General features: G+C 50.9%; 2 protein-coding genes across 4 annotated transcripts; one reads left to right on the top strand and one right to left on the bottom strand.

The window, feature by feature from the left end:
• The first annotated feature begins 887 nt into the window (after positions 1 to 887).
• Positions 888 to 9,066, top strand: LOC128083512 (ATP-dependent RNA helicase DDX25-like). Of its 3 annotated transcripts, none has more exons than XM_052688837.1 (11): positions 888 to 1,660; positions 1,748 to 1,795; positions 3,597 to 3,732; positions 3,803 to 3,895; positions 3,999 to 4,101; positions 4,465 to 4,579; positions 5,184 to 5,361; positions 5,676 to 5,913; positions 6,460 to 6,622; positions 7,126 to 7,314; positions 8,367 to 9,066. In XM_052688837.1, the coding sequence occupies exons 1-11, from the start codon at positions 1,486 to 1,488 to the stop codon at positions 8,426 to 8,428; spliced, it is 1,500 nt and encodes a 499-aa protein (XP_052544797.1). In that variant the 5' UTR covers positions 888 to 1,485; the 3' UTR covers positions 8,429 to 9,066. The 3 variants fall into 3 exon arrangements, with proteins under 3 accessions (XP_052544797.1, XP_052544798.1, XP_052544799.1); XM_052688838.1 differs by having other exon boundaries at positions 1,049 to 1,193; XM_052688839.1 differs by having other exon boundaries at positions 1,180 to 1,236.
• A 3,055-nt stretch (positions 9,067 to 12,121) lies between these two features.
• Positions 12,122 to 16,112, bottom strand: LOC128083390 (outer dense fiber protein 3-like). The gene is made up of 7 exons (XM_052688559.1): positions 14,813 to 16,112; positions 14,378 to 14,507; positions 13,894 to 14,094; positions 13,403 to 13,504; positions 12,958 to 13,079; positions 12,653 to 12,793; positions 12,122 to 12,423 (listed from the first exon to the last, which is right to left on the bottom strand). Exons 1-7 carry the CDS (start codon positions 15,293 to 15,295, stop codon positions 12,340 to 12,342), a joined length of 1,263 nt encoding a protein of 420 aa, XP_052544519.1. The 5' UTR covers positions 15,296 to 16,112; the 3' UTR covers positions 12,122 to 12,339.
• Positions 16,113 to 18,934: the final 2,822 nt, after the last annotated feature.

The following is an 18,934-nucleotide window of genomic DNA, read 5'->3' as shown; positions in this document are numbered from 1 at the left end:
GTCTTAATTTATCTTCAGACGAAGAGAGAGGAGTAATGAAACACTGATAAATAACTTAAAACTGTAAATGACTTGATGATTCTTCAAGGAAACACGATATGCCAATTTTAAGTGTTACATCTGACAGAATATGTATCTGCTCACAGCTTGAGTGGATATTTACATAAGAGATGGGCCATTTGTGAAAAGATCACTTGAATATTTGCTTTGAGAATTGTCCAGGGAGCAGTCAGGTGGAAGAGTTTCTCATCTATACGTTTGTACAGTCAATAAATGTACAGTTGGAAGAGTAGCGCGGTTAGGATTATCCTTGTGGAAAAAAGATTATCATGGTGGAAAAGAGACAATCGAAGAAAAAATGTTTACTCGTATCCGAGGATCTAGGCTCACAGTGGAAAATTCGAAAAAGGAGGGATCTCCAGAAAGAGATCCTTCCCCAGTGGTGGTCAGAGCTTAAATGGGGTCTAGGAGGGTAGAGTGTATTCAGTACATCCAACCAATAATCCAGCACTACTAACTCTACTTCTAAACCCTATCTGTGGCACATCACTTGTATCCATGACATAACATCCACTTTTTGTGGCACATCACCCTGCTGGGCCCTGGGCTTGTGTTGCTGGGTAGCAGTTGGAGGGACTGTCATTGCATCTCCTTTGTTGGGCTGATGAGCTTTGAGGTTTTTTGCAACCTAAATGATTCCAGAATTCTAAGACATTAGGATTCTAAGATTCTAGGATTTCCTGATACCAGGTTTCTAGGATTCGAGTTTTTACATTTTTAGGACTGTAAGGTTCTAAGCTTCTAGGGTTGTAGGACTCTGAGGCAGTGCCTGGACACCAAAGGGACACTGCATGAGGAGATTTCTTCTACATGACATTTTTACAGAACTCTTACACTTGTTTGTTTTTTGTTTTTACAGTCCATAACTTAAACTTGAGCCTGGAAAGAGATGATGAGAAAGATGTCTTGATGTGTTTAGTTGACAACAATGAGCACAAACATGAGATCCATGCCTGCTAGACTGATCTGGAAACACAGACCTGGATGATGGGAAGATTTCCAAAAGCATTTTTCCAGCATTTTGGGGGTCTTCTGGCCTCAGAGCGTATGCACTGCGGTGCTGAGAGGCTGCCCTCCTGCAACGGTGACAGCAGCGGCTCCACCCCCAGTAACCTGGGTGGGGACAGAGAAGGGTACTGAGGCCCCATCCCTGCCCAAACGCCGTCCCTGCCCACGGTGCATCTCCGTCCCTCTCCCTGTTTCACGTCCCTTCACGCCCCACGACGGAGTCCTCGTTCCTACCCTCGTCCCCGTGACCCCTCGTAGCCCGCGGCGGGGTTCCGTCCTTATCCTTGTCTCCACGTTCCCTCGCTCTCCGTGCTGCGGTCCCTTGTCACGTCCCTGACCCCTCACACCCCGTCCCGCTGCCGTTCCCCTCCCGGGACCGCCGCACCGCCGCCATTTTCTCCGTCGAACGGCGGCTCCATGGCGGCGGCCTCAGGCGGTCGAGGGCCGCAGCGGCCGAGGGCGCCGGGGCGCAGCCCGTCCCCGGGCGGCTACCCGAGCTCCAAACCGCTCGGCCGGGACGGCTTCGCTTCTCGGCGCCAGGACGGGTCCGTCTCCCCGGGCCCGCGGCGGGAGCTCCCCGGGCACTGTCGGGGTGAGGGCAGCGCGCGGGGCTACGGGGCCGGGGCCGGACACCCGGCCGGGGCCGTGCCGAGTGCTCCCCTTCGGTTCCCTTCCGCAGAGCCCCTCCGCACCGGCGAAGATGAGGAGAGCGAGGAAGAGGAGAGAGGTGCGCGCGGCGCCGGGTCCGGCTTTGGGGGCGTTGGGGCGGCGCGTCCCGGTGGGGGCGCCGCGCCTCGGAGTGGGGGGGGGCGCCGCGCTGCGAGGGGCCGGGCGGCTGGCGGGCGGCTGCTGTGCGGGCGGCTCGGCCTCCTCTGTCCGTTAATTAATCGCTTCACACCTTTTCATTTTTATGACTCCGTTGCCTTTCTTCAGTTTTATCGCTTTTTCCACCCCAAATACTTTCTGCCGATTGTTTTCGGATTCGTTCTTTTTCCTCACAGCTTTCAGAAATTCGTCACTGTTTTCAAGAATTTATTTTACAATTCTTTCACGACTTCATTGATTTCTTTCCATGTATTTTTCCCAAATATTTCTCATTTCTTGAATTCATAATTTCTGTTTTAACATTTTTTTGCTTTTTAAATGAATTCGTTGGTCCCGCTACTTTTTCACAGATCAGGGGCATATTTCAAGACTTTGAAAAACAAATTTCTTGCTTTTTCTCACACATTTTCCCAAGCTTATCCCTTTTGTTCTGTGAATTCATTTTTTTTTCACAGATCTTTCAAATTCATTGTTTTCACAATTTTTTTTAGAATTGATCTTTTTTCTTTCACGGTTTTGTCACAAATTTCAGATTTTCCAAACAAATTCATTTAAACAGAATTTGCAAAAATTCATTTTCACTTTTTTCGTGAATTTAACATTTTTTCATTCTATCATTATTAGTCGTTCATATTTCATATCACTGTATCACATCAGATAACCGTGTTGGCTTTTCATGAATTCATTCCATTTTTTCACCCCAATTTCTTCCTGATTTTTTAACTTTTTTTTTTCAAGATTTCATCATGAATTCACCCAATTCTTTCACAAATGTGTGACCAGTTTTTGATACCATGCATTTTTTAAAGAATGCATCATTTTTTCACACGTTCATTGCATCCTATTTCGCATTCTTTTCACAAATTTACGTCTTTTTTTCATACAAATTAATTGAACTTTACCTTTTTTCAGTCTTTTTCTACATTTTTAACTTTTTTCCACTATTTTTTTCACTTTTTCACAAATTCTTCACCTTTTCCTACAGATCCATGTATTTTCCCCTCACATTTATTATTTTTTTTTATTCACAACCTTTTTCATGAATTTATTGTTTTTCATTTTTCACCTTTTTCACATTTTTTCACTTCTTCCCAAATATATTGCTTCTTTTACACTAATTCATGCTCTGTTCTCCCTATTTAGAAGATGTGGATGAGATGTTGCTGCTCACCAATTTTTTCTCTTTTTACACAATATTTTCATTAGGTTTTTCATTATTTTTTTCCAAACATTTCACACATTTTTCACAATTCCATTTGTTTTTTCATGGATTGATCACTTTTTTACATGAATTTGTTGCATTCTCTTCAGAAATTTTGCAAGAAGTCATCATTTTTTCATGTTATTCTTTTATTTTACAAATTCATGGCGCTCTACCTAAGGAATTGTCATGGATATGTCTTGCTTTTAGTTGGTTTTGGCTTTTTTTTTACTGAATCCCGTTTTTTTCTTCCACAATTTCTTCATGAGTTTTTTCCTTTTCTCTTTTTTCCCCACAATTTTATCATGAATGAACCTTTTTTTTTTTTTTTTTTTTTTCAAATTTTGTCATCAGTTTTTCTCATGCTTTTTTTTTTTTTTTTTCCAACTGATTCGTCCCTTTCTTCATGGATTCACCGCTTTGCATATTCTTCTCACAAATTTATCCATTTTTTTCACAATTTCATGGTTTTCTGTTACGCATGTTTGTCCCCACTTTGCAGAGGACCTGGCTGAGAGTTCACTGCTCAACAAGCTGCTCCACACCTCTCTGGTAGAGAACAGCCACCACGTGGAGGTGCTGCAGCAGGACCCCTCCTCCCCGCTCTTCTCCATCAGAACCTTCGAGGAGCTGCACCTGTGAGTCCCCCAGCACCTGGCCTCGCACACCCCACTTCCTATAGAACGCCCTGGTTGTGCTTTTTCGCAGGAAAAAGGAGCTTTTGCAGGGCGTGTACACCATGGGCTTCAACAGGCCATCGAAGATCCAGGCAAATGCTCTGCCCATCCTGATGGCGCATCCGTGAGTCCTGGCCCCGCAGGAAGGGATGAAGTAGCCCAGTGTGCTGCTCCGAGTCAGGTGCCGGCGCACAGACCCCAGACTTTTACTAACGTTTCCCTTGCAGACCCCAAAATCTGATTGCACAGAGCCAGTCTGGGACGGGCAAAACAGCAGCATTTGTCCTGGCCATGCTGAGCAGAGTGAAAGGTGCTGAGAGATACCCGCAGGTGTGCAGCAGGGGCATGGCCGCTGGGAGGGGCAGAGATCTGGGTCTGCTGCTGTTGTGTATGGCTTTGGGGTGTTGCAGGCAGAGCTCTGGGTTTGTGTCCGTTTTGTCATTGCTGTTGATTATAATCTCAAGTATCGTCATTGCTGCTCATCGTAAACTCAAGCATCCTGGTTACTGCTCACTGTAATCTCGAGCATCCTGGTTACAGTTTTTTGAAGTCTCTAATATTAAACATCCTAATTGATGCTCATTATAATCTGCAGCTTCCTGGTTGCTAGTTGCTAGTCATTCGTACTTTTCAATGCTTTTTGATGCTTTTTGATGCCTGCCTGTTGCCTAATACCTCTCCCCCCCCTCCCAGTGCCTTTGTCTGGCTCCCACTTATGAGCTGGCCCTGCAGATTGGCCATGTGGCAGAGAAGATGGGGCGGTTCTGCAATGACATCAGGGTCACCTATGCTGTGCAGGGCAACAGAGGTCAGTCCAGCCCTGATGAGTGATTACAGCAGTTAGCAATCCCTAAGTGAATATAGGAATGCCTCATAAGCCTTGAAGTGCCAGGGCTTGCTGAAGCTTGCAGAGCTTGCTGAAGGAGCCTGCATTCACGTATGCTGCTGATAAGGAGCCACCCTGATGACTACTGTCTTCTTTTTGACACAGACACCCATTTTGCTGGTATCTAACCTCAAAAAGCTGCAGGCAAGCACTAAGCTTAAAAATTGCTGCCTGCAATTTTCAGAGCTTCAGCTTCAGAGCTTCCCTTTGGAACTGAGAAAGTGAGGGACAAACTGACATGAAACACATCAAACTGACAGAAGCACATAATTTGTGGAGTTTCCTGCTGGAAACCCCTTTGCACATCGTTTTGCCCATGCCTTGTCCGTTCCTTCCTTCTTCCTTGTCCCTTTCTTTACTGTTCCTTGCTTGTTCCTTGTCCATCCCTTTTCTTGTTTCCATTCCCATGTCCTTCCCATTTTTTTTGCCCATCCCTCACCCGTCTCCCATTTTTTGCCTGTATCTTTTTCCTTTTTTTGGCACCCTTTGCCCCTCTCCTTCCCTTCTTTTGCAACCCCTCTGGCAGTGTCCCCAGGCACCGTGCTGGAGGAGCAGATTGTCATTGGCACACCAGGCACCATGCTGGACTGGTGCTTCAAGCGGAGACTGCTCAACATGAGGAGGATCTGCATGTTTGTGCTGGATGAGGCTGATATCATGATTGACACGCAGGGATTCTCCTCCCAGAGCATCCGCATCCAGAGGTGAGTCATGGAAATCTGCTTTTGGCATGGGAAGATGCAAAAGGAGGGAAGAAGAAGGTAAGATTTTTCACAAAGGGCTTGCTTTCTCCAAAATGCGCTGGTTTGTTTGTGTTTTTCCATAAGACTCACATTCATTGTTCAATTGTAAAATTTTCACCAAAAAGTGCTAATGTACAAAGTCCTAGAGTAAATGAGTCCCATGGGCTAACAAACTATCAGTGCTCTTGAGTCCACTGTGCTATGTAGTTCCTCTTTTTAATGAATCCTTAGTGCAAACAAGCTGTTAAGTCTGACGAGTTCTTCTCCTGCCCCAGGGCTCTCCCCAAGAACTGCCAGATGCTGCTTTTCTCCGCCACCTTCAAGGAAAATCTCTGGAAATTTGCCCTGCAAATTGTCTCCAGGCCCATCATCATCAAGTTGCGACAGGAGGAGCTCACTCTGACCAACATTAGGCAGTACTATTTTGTCTGCCAGAACTGGGAGCAGAAGTATGAGGCCCTCTGCAACCTCTATGGCAGCATCACCATTGGCCAGGCCATGATCTTCTGCCAGGTACCTCTCATCTGCAAACTAGTGAGTAACTAGTATTCTGTCTGGCATGCTCAACCCAAGAGTGACCTCAGTGCTGCTCCATAGATTGCCACAATGAATGCAGGGGAAGGATGGAAAGCACACAGCATTCAAAACTCAGTGTGGTAACAGTGCCTAATAGTTGAGACCACCAATGCCTTGGTGGGCATTGCATGGAAACCATGCTCTGTTTCTTTAACATTTACACTTTGTGTCTAGCAAAGACACTTTGTGATACAACTTCTTGCCCTGCTGCTTCATTTTTGCTCCTTTGTGTCCCAACTTCCTGCTTGTTTTTGCCTCATTTTGAGGCTCTGTCTATTCCAAAGCACCAGGGGCTCAATGGAAAGGAGCACAGGCATTGGGAATGTGAAGGACTGGCACTGAGCAAGCAAGGATTTGGTAAAGTGATGTATTGGCATTAAGCTAGATAAGCAGTAGTAAGGATTTGGGGAAGTTGGAGGGTTGCTGATTGAGAGCAGCAGATGCAGAGCTGCTGGGAAGCTCAGCCTTTTCTCATGTACGCAGACCCGCCGGAGTGCAGACTGGCTCTCGGTGAAGATGATTCAGGATGGGCACCAAGTGGCCATGCTGACAGCAGAGCTGTCCATCGTGCAGAGAGCTGATGTCATCCAGAGGTTTCGTGATGGCAAGGAGAAGGTTCTCATCACCACCAATGTCTGTGCGAGAGGTCAGTCCTAAAAACGGACACACTGAAGGGTGAAAATCTGCTTGCTTCCCCTATGAAAATTCCTTTGCTCTGACCCTGTTGTGTGGAAATCCCCTCGCTTTGAACAGTTTTAAGCACTTAGGTTTCATGCTTCAAGTTTCCAACCATGCAGTGATAGGCAGAACTTTATCATGAAAGCTGAGGCTTTTCTCAGTATGATTCTGTGAATTAGGAAAAATTGACCACGATGGGGACTCGAAGGCAAAAGGGATGATAAATGCAAGTTTATTACAGAAATGATCACAAAAAGAAAAAAAATGATCAGAAATGCAAGGAAAAATTGGTCAGAAAGGCAAGGAAAGAGGGATTAGAATGGGAATTTGAGAGAAAAAGTGATCAGAAACGCAGGTGAAGCAGTGATCTCATCCAATGTGCACAGCAATTAAGAAGCAGCCTTCAGAAGGGGTTGGGAGATGGCTTTTAGGGTGATAAAAAGCTGTTTTTGAGAATCCTCTGCCACTCAGGGATTGATGTGGCCCAAGTCACAATTGTGGTGAACTTCAGCCTTCCCATCAACCGTCAGAAGCAGCCAGATTTTGAGACGTATTTGCACCGCATCGGGCGCACAGGGCGCTTCGGGAAGAGGGGCATTGCCTTCAATATGGTGGACAGCCACAGCACGCACCTCGTGCGCTGCATCGAGGAGCATTTCCGTGAGTGCAGTGTTCCCTTGTTCCTCTGTTCCTCCAGTGCAGCCAAGGACTACAGGCTCACCACTTGGTCGTCCACTTCTCACTTCTTTCACTTCTGCAGTAGCTGGAATTTCGTTTTTGGTTAAAAAAAGCAAACAGGGAGTGGAACTTTGCAGAGACAGAGCTGAGAAATGATTTAATAAGAATATATAATTTAATAAGATATAATGATACAAAATTAGAAGACAGACTAGAAGGATTAGAAGCAAGGCTGAGCACGCTGATCTGCCCCAATTTGCAGTCCTGTTTTCTGCTTTCTTTGGCCACTCTTCTCTGTGTTTCTTCCTGCTGCCTCCTCGTCCATATTCTGTTACAGGTTTCTAACAATTCTATTCTGTGATTCAGTTCCCTTACCCTTCCCACCACAGCTGTGTTTTTCTCATGCTTTTCCCAGTTATAAAATGCAGGGTGAGCCCCCTGGAGTGGTCCCTGTGATTTCCTAAATAACAACAATGAATGAGCTTTGTTCCTTGTAGTTGTCTCAATGTTTGTTTGTTTCTCTCAGTTTTCTTTCTCTTTTTTCCCCTTTTCTCTTTGTTTCCCAAAGATGAGACTTAATGTGGCAAAGAGACCAGCGTGTAGTTTGCAAGATGAAAAACCAAGTGGTGGAGTAACCTCAATTATCTGATCTTATTTCTTCATTTTCTACAGTCAGTATTCATGTTGAGATTGAAGGGACAGGACTGTCTTACAAGGATAAAACATTTTCCAAATGTTGTTTGCTTTTAGGATAGAACATCTTCCAAATCTTCCATTTTTTAGATTAAAATATTGTATAAATGTTTGTTGTTTTGGGGCCAAAAACTCTTTCGAAAATTGTGCCTTAATTCCTAGTGAGTGATGAAAATTGATGTGGGAGCCCAGATCACATCTCACCCCAACCCAAACTGATGCTTTTCACTTAAACCCTCTGTACAAATCTTACTTTTTTTTAGCAGCCCCAAAGCAGTGGCACCTTGCCATTGCCCGGGACATTTTTCCTTCTTGCACTGACATTTTTTTCCTTTTTACAGAGACTAAGATCAAGAGGCTGGACCCAGATTGCATGGACAAGCTCGAGGAGCTGGAAAACTGAGCAAAAAACATGGCTTAGCTTCAAAGAACTCACGTTTTGGTTTATAGTATATGGGAAATCCAGGAGAAAGTCTCCCAGTTTTCTGAGTTCCTGGAGGTGCTTGGTTTGTTGTGACATTTTAGAAGGAGAGTACGGGGAAAAACCCTCAGCCTAAAAAAATTATTCTGATTGGTTTCTTTGGTGTTTTGGGGGAAGGAATCTTGGTGTTTTGTGGAGATGCTCCTTGATTTTCGGGCAGTGTTTGCCTGTTTTGGGCACTGTTGCTGTTTGGGATGCTGCTGCCCTGTTCTGGGCTCTGTTCCTTGTTTTCAGGTGGTGGTTTGTGGTTCTGGGGCACTGTTTGTTGGCTGAGGGTACGATTCCTTGTTTTGTTGGTTGTTGTTGTTTTTTTTTTCTCTGAAGGAAATAAGTGTAAAGCAGACAAGTCCTAGTTCAGCCATCTCGGTGTCTAAGATTTGTGCAGAAACTAGTCCTGATGAGAGGAAGCACTGTTCTGGAATGTGTTAATTTCAAGGTGTGTGGAAACTCTGGGGAACCAAAAAACAGTTTATTAAAGATTATAAACACGAGGGAAAAATGGTATTTTTTTTCCTAATTTCTTTTTTTCCATTTAAATAAAAGAGTTTGGTGCTAAATGATCCCTTCGTTTTAGAGGGTGTTCAGCATACAACATCAAAAACATTCAGTTACTCCAGTAATTTTCTCAGGTCAGCACCAAAATGTTTTACATTATTGGTAAGTCTCGGCTCTTAATGGTGGGCCTGATTTTCCTCTCACTGACATCAGGATTGAATTAATGGAAGACTATGGATTTGCACTGCAGTATTGCAATGAATGGGGTTATACCACAGAAATCTGCTGTGGCCACATGAGGCTAGTAACACTAAAAGCCTCTTTCATCTGCATTTCCTACAAATTCTACAGGAAATTCCTAAAAGTTACCTGCTCTCACCCCTCCAGTTATTATTACAAAACTTTAATTGAGAATTAACTACACCTTTTTTGTTGGTGGTGCACTGTTTACTGGGTTGTCAATCTTAAGGCAGGTAGTGTCACATAATAAAGGTAGTGTCACAGAGATTACTAACTACGCTGAATTTCATCATGCCAGGCACCTGCATCTCTCACCTTCAGAATATTGTTGTTAACGTTTACAGGTTTTGGGTTTTTTTTAAGTTTTAGGTTTTAACGGAGGGGAAGGAAGACAATTTTTCCTCTGGGACTGAATGTTTGCTTTCATTTTGCCAGTTGTGTTGTCTCCCAGTACTCTAACAGCAGACAGGTCAGCAGGAAGTCAACTATTGTACAGCAGGACGCCCTGACAGTTATTTCCTGACTCACAGGCGATAGTTTTTGAGAAGATTTAATGTCTTTTTTCTTCCTTTCTCTTTTTTTTTTTTTTCTTTTTTCTTTTACAAAAAGTACAAAGAATGTTTTCCAGCACCGTGTTTGGAGGACATAGATGCCTTCAGGCACAGGGACAACGACACCTGGTGCCAGTGTTCATGCCCTGCAACCCACACTCAGCTGCCACCTCAGCTCTACTCTGCTGCTTACATGATCTCCCTTACCTTCGCGGGGCTTCCAGCTCTCCTGACTGTGGTTAAGGGTATCTTTTCAGCAGGCAGTCTGTACGCATGTCCTTTCCACTGCTCTCCACATTTTCCTTTCCCTTTTCTCTTTATTCATTCATATACTTCCCAACTATTTGGCTGCTGTATGAGTTAGAAACTCGTCCCATCTCGAAAGTCTAATGAACTCTTTAGTCAACTTCTTAATTGTGTTTATCATAGAACCATATCACAGAATCACAGAACAGGCTGGGTTGAAAGGGACCACAATGACCATCTCGTTTCAACCCTCTGCTGTGTGCAGGTCGCCAACCAGCAGCCCAGGCTGCCCAGAGCCACGTCCAGCCTGGCCTTGAATGCCTGCAGGGATGGGGCATCCACAGCCTCCTTGGGCAACCTGTTCCAGTGCCTCACCACCGTCAGAGTGAAAGACTTCCCCCCCACATCCAACCTAAGCCTCCCCGTTTCCCCTTCTCCTATCACTAGGAGACTTGTAGACAGACATTCCCCCTCCTGTTTATACACTGCCTTCGAGTATTGGAAGGCCACAGTGAGTGGGGAAAGCAGCTGAGCCAAACAGCTCTGTTTGTTTTGCTTACTGATTTGTCATTACTGGTTCTTGTGCAATGCATGGCTGTTGCCAAATGTATGGTTGTCCCTTTTCACTTTCTACCTTTTCTTCATTGCGTAACATTGGTGCCATCACTGCTGAGGAGTCACCGGGTGGTGTCTGTGGCAAATTGGATGGCTCTAATTGTTGCCTACAAATTGGATGACAATGAAGAGGTTGCTAAACAAATTGCCCGTGGGTGAAACGCCTCCTATTCTGTGTGCCGTTGCCACTCTCGTGTTTGTTCCTTGCGTGGTTCCATGGCGGATTCAACTTACACAAGGACTTGTATCCTCCATGTGCTTTGTAACCACTTCAACTGATGATGAACAAGCCCAGCGCATCAGGGCGACCTTTGTAACCAAGCCCAAGAAATCCTTTCTAACAACTGTGTAACGTTTCACCCCCTTCCTCCCCACCCCTCTTTTCCCTTCCGCTTACTTTTTCTCTTTTCTTCCTTTCTCTTCTCTCTTTCCTCACCACCACGAACGGTCACTTGCACATCAGTTTCAAGCAGCCTTGTTCTGGCTCCAAGCTTGCTGCCAGACGCATTTCTTGTGATGAGACTGACTTGTCTAGGAGATGAGTGACGGGTGTTGCCGTGGGGCAACCAACATCACTGTGTGGACAATTGTAGCTGTTTGCCTTTGCAAGAGAGTGCTCAGGACCGTTTGCTGGCGGAAGATCTAGCCTGTGACCAAGTGTCTCCAGCTTGCTGTGGGAGACTGGGGGATGATCCCACTGTACCCTGCAGGTACAAGGCGAGATACAAGTGGGCGCCTCCCTGCTCCCTCTTATCTGCTGGCAAGGCCCGGAAGATGGGAACCAAAGGAGTTCCTGCCGAGATCCAAAAGCCAGAAGCTGTCACTCCAAAAACAGCTGACTCAACCCCTCTGGACTCACAAATAAGGTGGTACTGCCACGTGGTCACCGTCGTCGTCGACAGAACAACAGTGCCCGACGACCCACCACCACTGAAGATCACGGACTGAACTATGAACCACGCTGGATCCACGGTGGTGACCATCGATCTCCCTCTTGCTTCCTGCAGAGACTCCTTGCTTCTCCTTTCCTATGTTTCCTATCGCCCTCCTTCTCTTCCCCATCCCCCTCATTCAAAATACTGTCTGTCCTCCCCTTCCCCACCTCCCTGATTAAGATCTCTAATAAACTGGTCGGACCAACATTTCTGCCGTTGTCCTGTAAGCCCCGGGCACCTCCCTAAAATCCTCCTGTCGGCGCTGGAAGGGATGCACTGCCCGCGGCCGGCCTCCCGTTGCCATTTGCTTCCTTTATTCTTTACTTCAGCACGTGGCAGACATCAGCACTGCAAACGGCTGATCAAGCAAGCATCGGCGGTCTCCAACGCACTGATGTTTGAAAGGCTTCGGGAAGCGCTGGCGCATTCCTGTGTGCAGCGGGGAGGAAAAAGGAGTAACAAGAAAGCACACATGTTGGTGTTGGGTTGGTTTTATTGATGACTCACTCCAATTGCTAACAATTGTTCAAGTAAAATGGGCAAAAGCCCAAGTCCATAGATGGAAATTGCATCAAGTCCATAGATGGAAATGGTATCAAGTCCATAGATGGAAATGGCATCAAGTCCATAGATGGAAATGGAAGCAGTCCATAGATGGAAATGGAATCAAGTGGAAACCGGCAGTTGATTGGTGTCTTCCCGGCCCCTCCCATGCCAGGAAAGCAAAGGCGGCCTTCCAGACGTGGCTGATTTATTCCACAATCAGAGGGGTTGTGTAGAGGGAATGCCGGATTCCAAAAGTGGATGCAGGCGCCCGGGGCTTGATCAGCGTCACCTGGAAGGGCAAAAAGGAAAGGCAGATCAGCAAGGGCCCTTCTCTTCTCTGCTGCCCTCCCTTCCTCTGCTCGGAGGTGGCACGAGGGCAGGGAGCAGGCCTGCTCTCCGGCACTTGGTCCCTGCGGCCAGAAGCTCTTTGGCCGGAGGAAGCCTCAGGGCAAGGGGGAGAGGTGTGAAGGCTGTGCTTGTGAAACAGAGGGGACGAGCTGAGCAGCGAGCTGCCTTACCCGGCCTATGTTGTAGTCTGCGGGCCCGGGCTTCACTGCTTTGCCCTCTGCAGGTTTTGATCGGGCCGCCATGGTGTACGCGGGCGCCCTGGTCTTGTAGGCATCCACAGCTACCTTGGGAAACGCCGCGGGCCCCGGAGTCTGCAAGAGAGTCATGGGTGCACGGGGCTCGGATCACACGCAAGGCTCTCTTTCCCTGGAAGCCTGCGTTTAGCAAAGGTGCTTGGGGCTTGGAAGCCCCCTGGCACAGGGAGAGCAGCCCAGCTTCGGATGCTAACATGGAAAAGAGGAGCAGCAGAGCTCACCTTGGCAAGGTCTTCGTCAAAGCGGCCGCGCTGGCTCCTTCCCCTCATGGAGTAGCAGGGGCTGGCCGCCGTGTAGGCTGTATTGGGGCCCATCAGCTTGGGCAGCGTGTAGGTGCCCGGACCTGCAGGAGGAGCAGCAGAGAGCGTGTGCGTGAGGGGCTGGAGGAGACGGAAGCAGCAGAGAGGGGCAGCCCGCCCAGCCTGCTGGGGGGAGGGCTCGCCCCTCTGCCAGTTCCTGCCTCTACTCCGGCACTGGGCCAGTGCCGGCAGCTCCGAGCCCGAGCAGCCGGAGCCGCTGCGGGCCGAGAGGTGTTGGTCACGCCAGAAAGCTTGCGGCCCCAACGCCGCACAGGCTGCGCGGTCGGCCCGCTGCTGGTACTGATCAGCGGCCCGTCCCTGCAGGATGCTCAGGATGAAGGGTCTGCCTTTGCCGCGGTCAGCGTACCTGGAGGGCGGTCTGTGCGCAGGGGCTCCCGCCGGAAGGCCATGGACTGCACCGGTGGGCACTTGAAGACGTGCCTGTTGGCTGCCTCGGTGCGGTAGTCACCTGGGGCGGAGGAGAAGAGGAAGAAAGCCGTGAAGTGCTGGTCTCCTGCAGCCGCAGGGACAACGTCCCGAGGAAAGGGTCTTCTGAAGGGCTGCAGGATTGCCGGGGGGCGCAGGCAGCACGCGGGGACGCTTTTCCGTGCCCCGCCACTATGTCCTGCCTTGCTGTCCCTCCTGTCAGCCCCCGGCTCCCTGTTCTTTTCGGACGCGGGGTCCTTGTGCCCTCGGCCCGTGGTGCTGGGCAGCCGTCCTTCTCCAAGGGGAGAGCGTGTTTATCGCTGCTCACAGCGGTTTGTGCTCTCTCACAAAAGACCGACGGCTCCATCAGGGCGCGAGCTGACCCAGGGCAAACGCCGCGTGTGGGGGAAGCGCTGCAGAAGTGGTACTCACTGGGTCCGGGGGTGACGGTGGTCTTCGTCGTGGGGCGTCCACAAAGGTGGGCGCTCGGAGCCACGTGCTTCCCGTTCCTGGTGACGGCGGGCTGCACAAAGTAGCAGGGACCTGGCCCGCAGCTCTCGGCCGCAGGCGGCTTGGTCCCGCGAAACGTGTACGCGGGGGCACGGGCTTTGGTGGGGCTGTGGCCCACGAAACCTAGGAGGAAAAGCAGAAGAGTCAGTCCCTGAGCGCAAATGCCTGCGCCAGCGCCATGCAAAGCCGCCGGAAGGAGAGAGCGGAGCTTTGGCCAGCGCGCTGCCAGTGGCCAGCAGTTTCCAAAGGCCTGCCCGCACCACGCGCGCAGGCACTCCGCAGCGAGAGGCCCCAGAGCGCCGAGTCTGCGGGAGGCTCCGACGGCACGGGGAAAGGCTCGGGAGCTGCTCTGCCCCGCCACGGCCCCGACGCGCGTCCCCCTGCGCCCCGGCGATGGCCGCCGTACCTGTTGTCCCCGGGATGGAGTACTGGGGCCCGGGGCTGGGGAACTGGGCCGAGATGAGGCCGCGCGGGCGATGCGGTCTCCACGTCCCCACCCAGGCTCCGTCCATGCTGGCAGGCGCGTGCCTCCAAACCTACAGGCAAGAGCAGAGGAGTCAGTGCCGGGCTGCCCCGGCAGAGGCCGCGGGTGAGCTCCGCTTGCCGCCGCCCGCCGCTCGGAGCCCGGAGGGGCCGGCAGGAGCGGGCTGTCTCCTCCGCTCAGCCGCGAGCTGTCCGCCGCGTGCCTTGCGGCTCCCGGGCCAGAAGGGCCGGCAGCGATTTCTGCTGCTCACGGCGGTCCTGCCGCTCTCGTGCCGCACGCCCCTCGCGCGCGGCGGAGCTCAGCCCGCACCCCGCGGCCGGGCTCTGCGGCCCGAAGCGTGCCGGAGCTCTCCCTCACCTCTGTGAGCCTTGGAGGACGAGCGCGACGAGGCTGAGCTAGTCTGCTGCTGGGGCTGCTCTCGGGCACGGGGCACGGCGAGCGGCTGCGGGCAGCGCAGCTCACGAATGGGGCGCCTGGAGCCGGCGGCCAGCTGCCCTCGGGGAGGGCCCGGCGTCGCCATTGTGACGGCACGCGGGCTCCGGGGACGTCATCGGTGCTGGGACGTCTCCCGGCCGGCCCGGAGCCGCGCCCTCCACGCCTTTTCGGCCGCGCGCCCCAGCCCGGAAAAAGCTGGAGCGCACGCTGCCGACCCCTGCAGGTGGACCGAGCTCTCAGTGCCAGCCCCGTGCCGCCCGGGGCTCCTGGGGCTTCATCAGCGTCACCTGCAAGGGAGAGAATCCCAGCGGGGAAATGCACTGAAAGTCCCTTCCGCCTGGGAAGGTGCAGCCACCAGCTTGATGATTTGGTTGCCCTCTCTTTTAGCTTGTTCCAAAAATACATCTAAATGAAGTGCACGTGTTGTTGCCGTTCACTCTGTTCTAGAGCGCATCCGTGGCACCAGGCAATTCCTCTTCGCCCAGTCCGGCCCAGACAGGCCAGGACCAGATCATAGAATCACAGAACAGGCTGGGTTGAAAGGGACCACAATGACCATCTCGTTTCAACCCCCTGCTGTGTGCAGGTCGCCAACCAGCAGCCCAGGCTGCCCAGAGCCACGTCCAGCCTGGCCTTGAATGCCTGCAGGGATGGGGCATCCACAGCCTCCTTGGGCAGCCTGTTCCAGTGCCTCACCACCGTCAGAGTGAAAGACTTCCCCCTCACATCCAACCTAAGCCTCCCCGTTCCCCCTTCTCCTATCACTAGGAGACTTGTAGACAGACATTCCCCCTCCTGTTTATACACTGCCTTCGAGGATTGGAAGGCCACAGTGAGGTTTCCCCCGGAGCCTTCTCTTCTCCGAGCTAAACAAGCCCGGTTCCCTCAGCCCTTCTTCATAGGAGAGCTGCTCCAGCCCTCTGATCCTATTAGCGGTCCTGCTCTGGACCCGTTCCGAGAGCTCTGCGTCTTCGTTGTGCTGGGGGCCCCAGGCCTGGGCGCAGCGCTGCAGATGGGGCCTCACAAGAGCCGAGCAGAGGAGGACGATCACCTCCCTCTCCCCGCTGGCCGCCCCTTTTTAATGCAGCCCAGAACACAGCTGGCCTTCCAGGCGGCGAGCGCGCACTGCTGGATCCCGCCGCACCCCCGCCTCACCCTGAAGAAGAATAGGATCCCCGATGGCAACACCGAGCTGTGCAGCCTTTCCCCAGAATTCCGAGGATGCTGCCACACCTCCTCAAATCCCTCCCAAAATGCCCAGGACCCCCCAAGCTTCGCCCCCTCTCCCCCCCAAAATCCCCAGGGGCCCATCCCCCCAACACTGCCCAAAGCCCTTCAGCTGGCCACAGAGTTTCCCAGGACCCCAAAGCTCACCCAGGGCGCCCAAGCTGCACCCGTCTCCCCAAGGCTTCCAGCGCGCTTCTTTTCCAGCTCCGCAGGGACGCCTCCCCTGCCCTGAGCCACGGGCAGTGCTGCGGGGGCATCCCCCCGTGCTGAACTGCAGTCCTGGTTCTGCACCGCAATAGAACCGTCACAGTCTGGTCCAGGCTTCAGAACAACCACCGTACTGTCCTCTTCTCAGGACAGGTGCGGAACAAACGCTCGCTGTGCCAAGCGCGATGGAGAAGCCAGGAGTGAGTCGTCTCGCTTCTCAGCTTCTCCCCCCGCCAGCAACGCCCCCCCGTTGCTATTGGAGTTGCTGTTACTGGAACAGTTGATCCGTTAGTAGAGAGTGCCCCAAAGGCTGCTTGCCTCCAAACGACGTATGATAGAAAGCTGCAGCCACACGGTGAATCACCGGTGATGGTGCCTGCTGATCCTGAGAGGATGCCTGCTTTACCCTGGGCGCTTCAGAACCACTGAAAGCCATAGGCACACAGCTGCAAGATGAGATACAGGCTACGTCTCAGGGAGAAAGAAGCCGGGCACTGTTAGAAGAGGCTGTAACCTCTAACCATCTGCAGTCGGGATACAAAGCACGGACGTGGGGGGAGGGAGGTTGCCCAAGAGTCAGTTGACCACGGGAGAAAATATGGTTTCTTCCAGCGGTTTCTTCCTCCAGGAAATTGGAGCCAAGGGAAGTGAGGCTTGCCGCGGCCAGCCTTGCCCCCAGGCCACCTAGCCCAAAGCTCAGTGGGACTGGGAGGGTCTCACTGTCAGTAAAAGCAGGGAGGCGAAATATCGATCATAAGCGTAATTGTCTCTGGACACTGGGCTGGCACAAGGCTGTTCCACGAGATCTGATGAACGGAGCAGCCACTGTCAGGTTAGAGGCATTCTTTGAGCGGTGGCCGGAACAGAAGCTCAGGAATCTGGAGGAAAGCAAAAGCCCAGGTGCGAGGGCCTCTCCCGAGGAACCCGAGCGGCTCTCCAAGCCATTAGAAAGCTGCTGTCTTCGTCCCTCCCAGGTGAGCGGGGGGCGGTGAGGGGTGGATGCATGAGAAAGCTCACAGCCAAGGGAAACAAAGAGATCCTCCATGTAACACCTTCCGTGCAAAGGCCTCACCACTCTTGCCACTTATCCCTGGGAGTCACGGTTCAGTGGCTGAGAAGCTAGGGAAAGCCTCTTATCTCCCTGGCCAGCCTGTGTCGATTGACCCGGCTAACCTGCGGCCAGTTTCCCTAACCCTAATGGAATCCCTGAACGAATGTGCTTGGAAGGCTAAAGACACCCCGAGAAAGGAATAGAAAAGCAACACTTGCTGGACTGTGCCCTCCTTTGTTAGCCGTATTAACAAAGCCCCAGAAGGGCGAGTCGGTGTCTTGTTGTATGTTACAGAAGATCCCCGTGGGACCTGGATTGGACACAGGAAGGCTGATAGCTGATTTTAACAGCTGTGGTTTGTGACAGAAGATGCGATCACGCTAGAATCCTGAATACACCTCTTGATGACACGTTCTGGTTGCAGCAGTGTTATGTTTTGCGTTGCTGTGGGTGTGGGTGGTGGTTGGTATCGGTCCTCGGACCTGTTAAACTTCACAACTGGCTTCAGGGTTCTTAGAGGTCATCCTAGCTTCCTGGTGCTCCCTGCACAGTGACAGCCTTTCTTTTGAGCCCTTCTTTCACCCCTTTTTATCAAACTGCTCATGACTGGCATGTAAGTCCTCCGCAGCCTTTCCAAATTCCTAACAAACTGGGAAACGAATCAGGGGACCCATCTAATATCTGTCAGACGTGGGCACAAAGGAAACGTGTCATAAAGCCTTTTGCACTGATGCTTTTCAGTGTCACACCAGTCCAGGAGCTCCATCCAAAACGTGGCTGTTGGAAAGCGCCTAAGCTTTGGTAGGAGACGTGTACGTCTCTGGGATTACTCCTCTTTGGTGCTTCCTCCTGTGGGCTATCCTGCACACGCTCTCCTGTGAAAGCCTCTGTAGACTGTAACAGTACTCGAACTTGCCAAGCTAGGATTTCTCTCTCCCAGCATTTGAATTGCTTTGGGAATGCTCAAGTGGACAGTTCTCATGGCACGAAATCATCTTAGAGAACACTCCATGGCAAGTCCACATACTGTCAGATTGGACTAGGTACGCTTTTGGTGAATTAACTGAAGCGTGCTGTTGCACGGCTCCTGAGAAACACCACAGCTCTGCTGAAGGATTCCCACCTGGATCCTGGCTTCCGCTGGGAGTTCCTGGCTGCTGGGGAAAGCAGCTGAGCCAAACAGCTCTGTTTGTTTTGCTTACTGATTTGTCATTACTGGTTCTTGTGCAATGCATGGCTGTTGCCAAATGTATGGTTGTCCCTTTTCACTTTCTACCTTTTCTTCATTGCGTAACATTGGTGCCATCACTGCTGAGGAGTCACCGGGTGGTGTCTGTGGCAAATTGGATGGCTCTAATTGTTGCCTACAAATTGGATGACAATGAAGAGGTTGCTAAACAAATTGCCCGTGGGTGAAACGCCTCCTATTCTGTGTGCCGTTGCCACTCTCGTGTTTGTTCCTTGCGTGGTTCCATGGCGGATTCAACTTACACAAGGACTTGTATCCTCCATGTGCTTTGTAACCACTTCAACTGATGATGAACAAGCCCAGCGCATCA

This window comes from Tympanuchus pallidicinctus, unplaced genomic scaffold (assembly GCF_026119805.1).
Source record: "Tympanuchus pallidicinctus isolate F22 unplaced genomic scaffold, pur_lepc_1.0 scaffold24, whole genome shotgun sequence".
Lineage (NCBI taxonomy): Eukaryota > Metazoa > Chordata > Aves > Galliformes > Phasianidae > Tympanuchus > Tympanuchus pallidicinctus.
The sequence above is the reverse complement of the archived record's forward strand: the minus strand, read 5'-3'. Positions and strand labels throughout refer to the sequence as shown.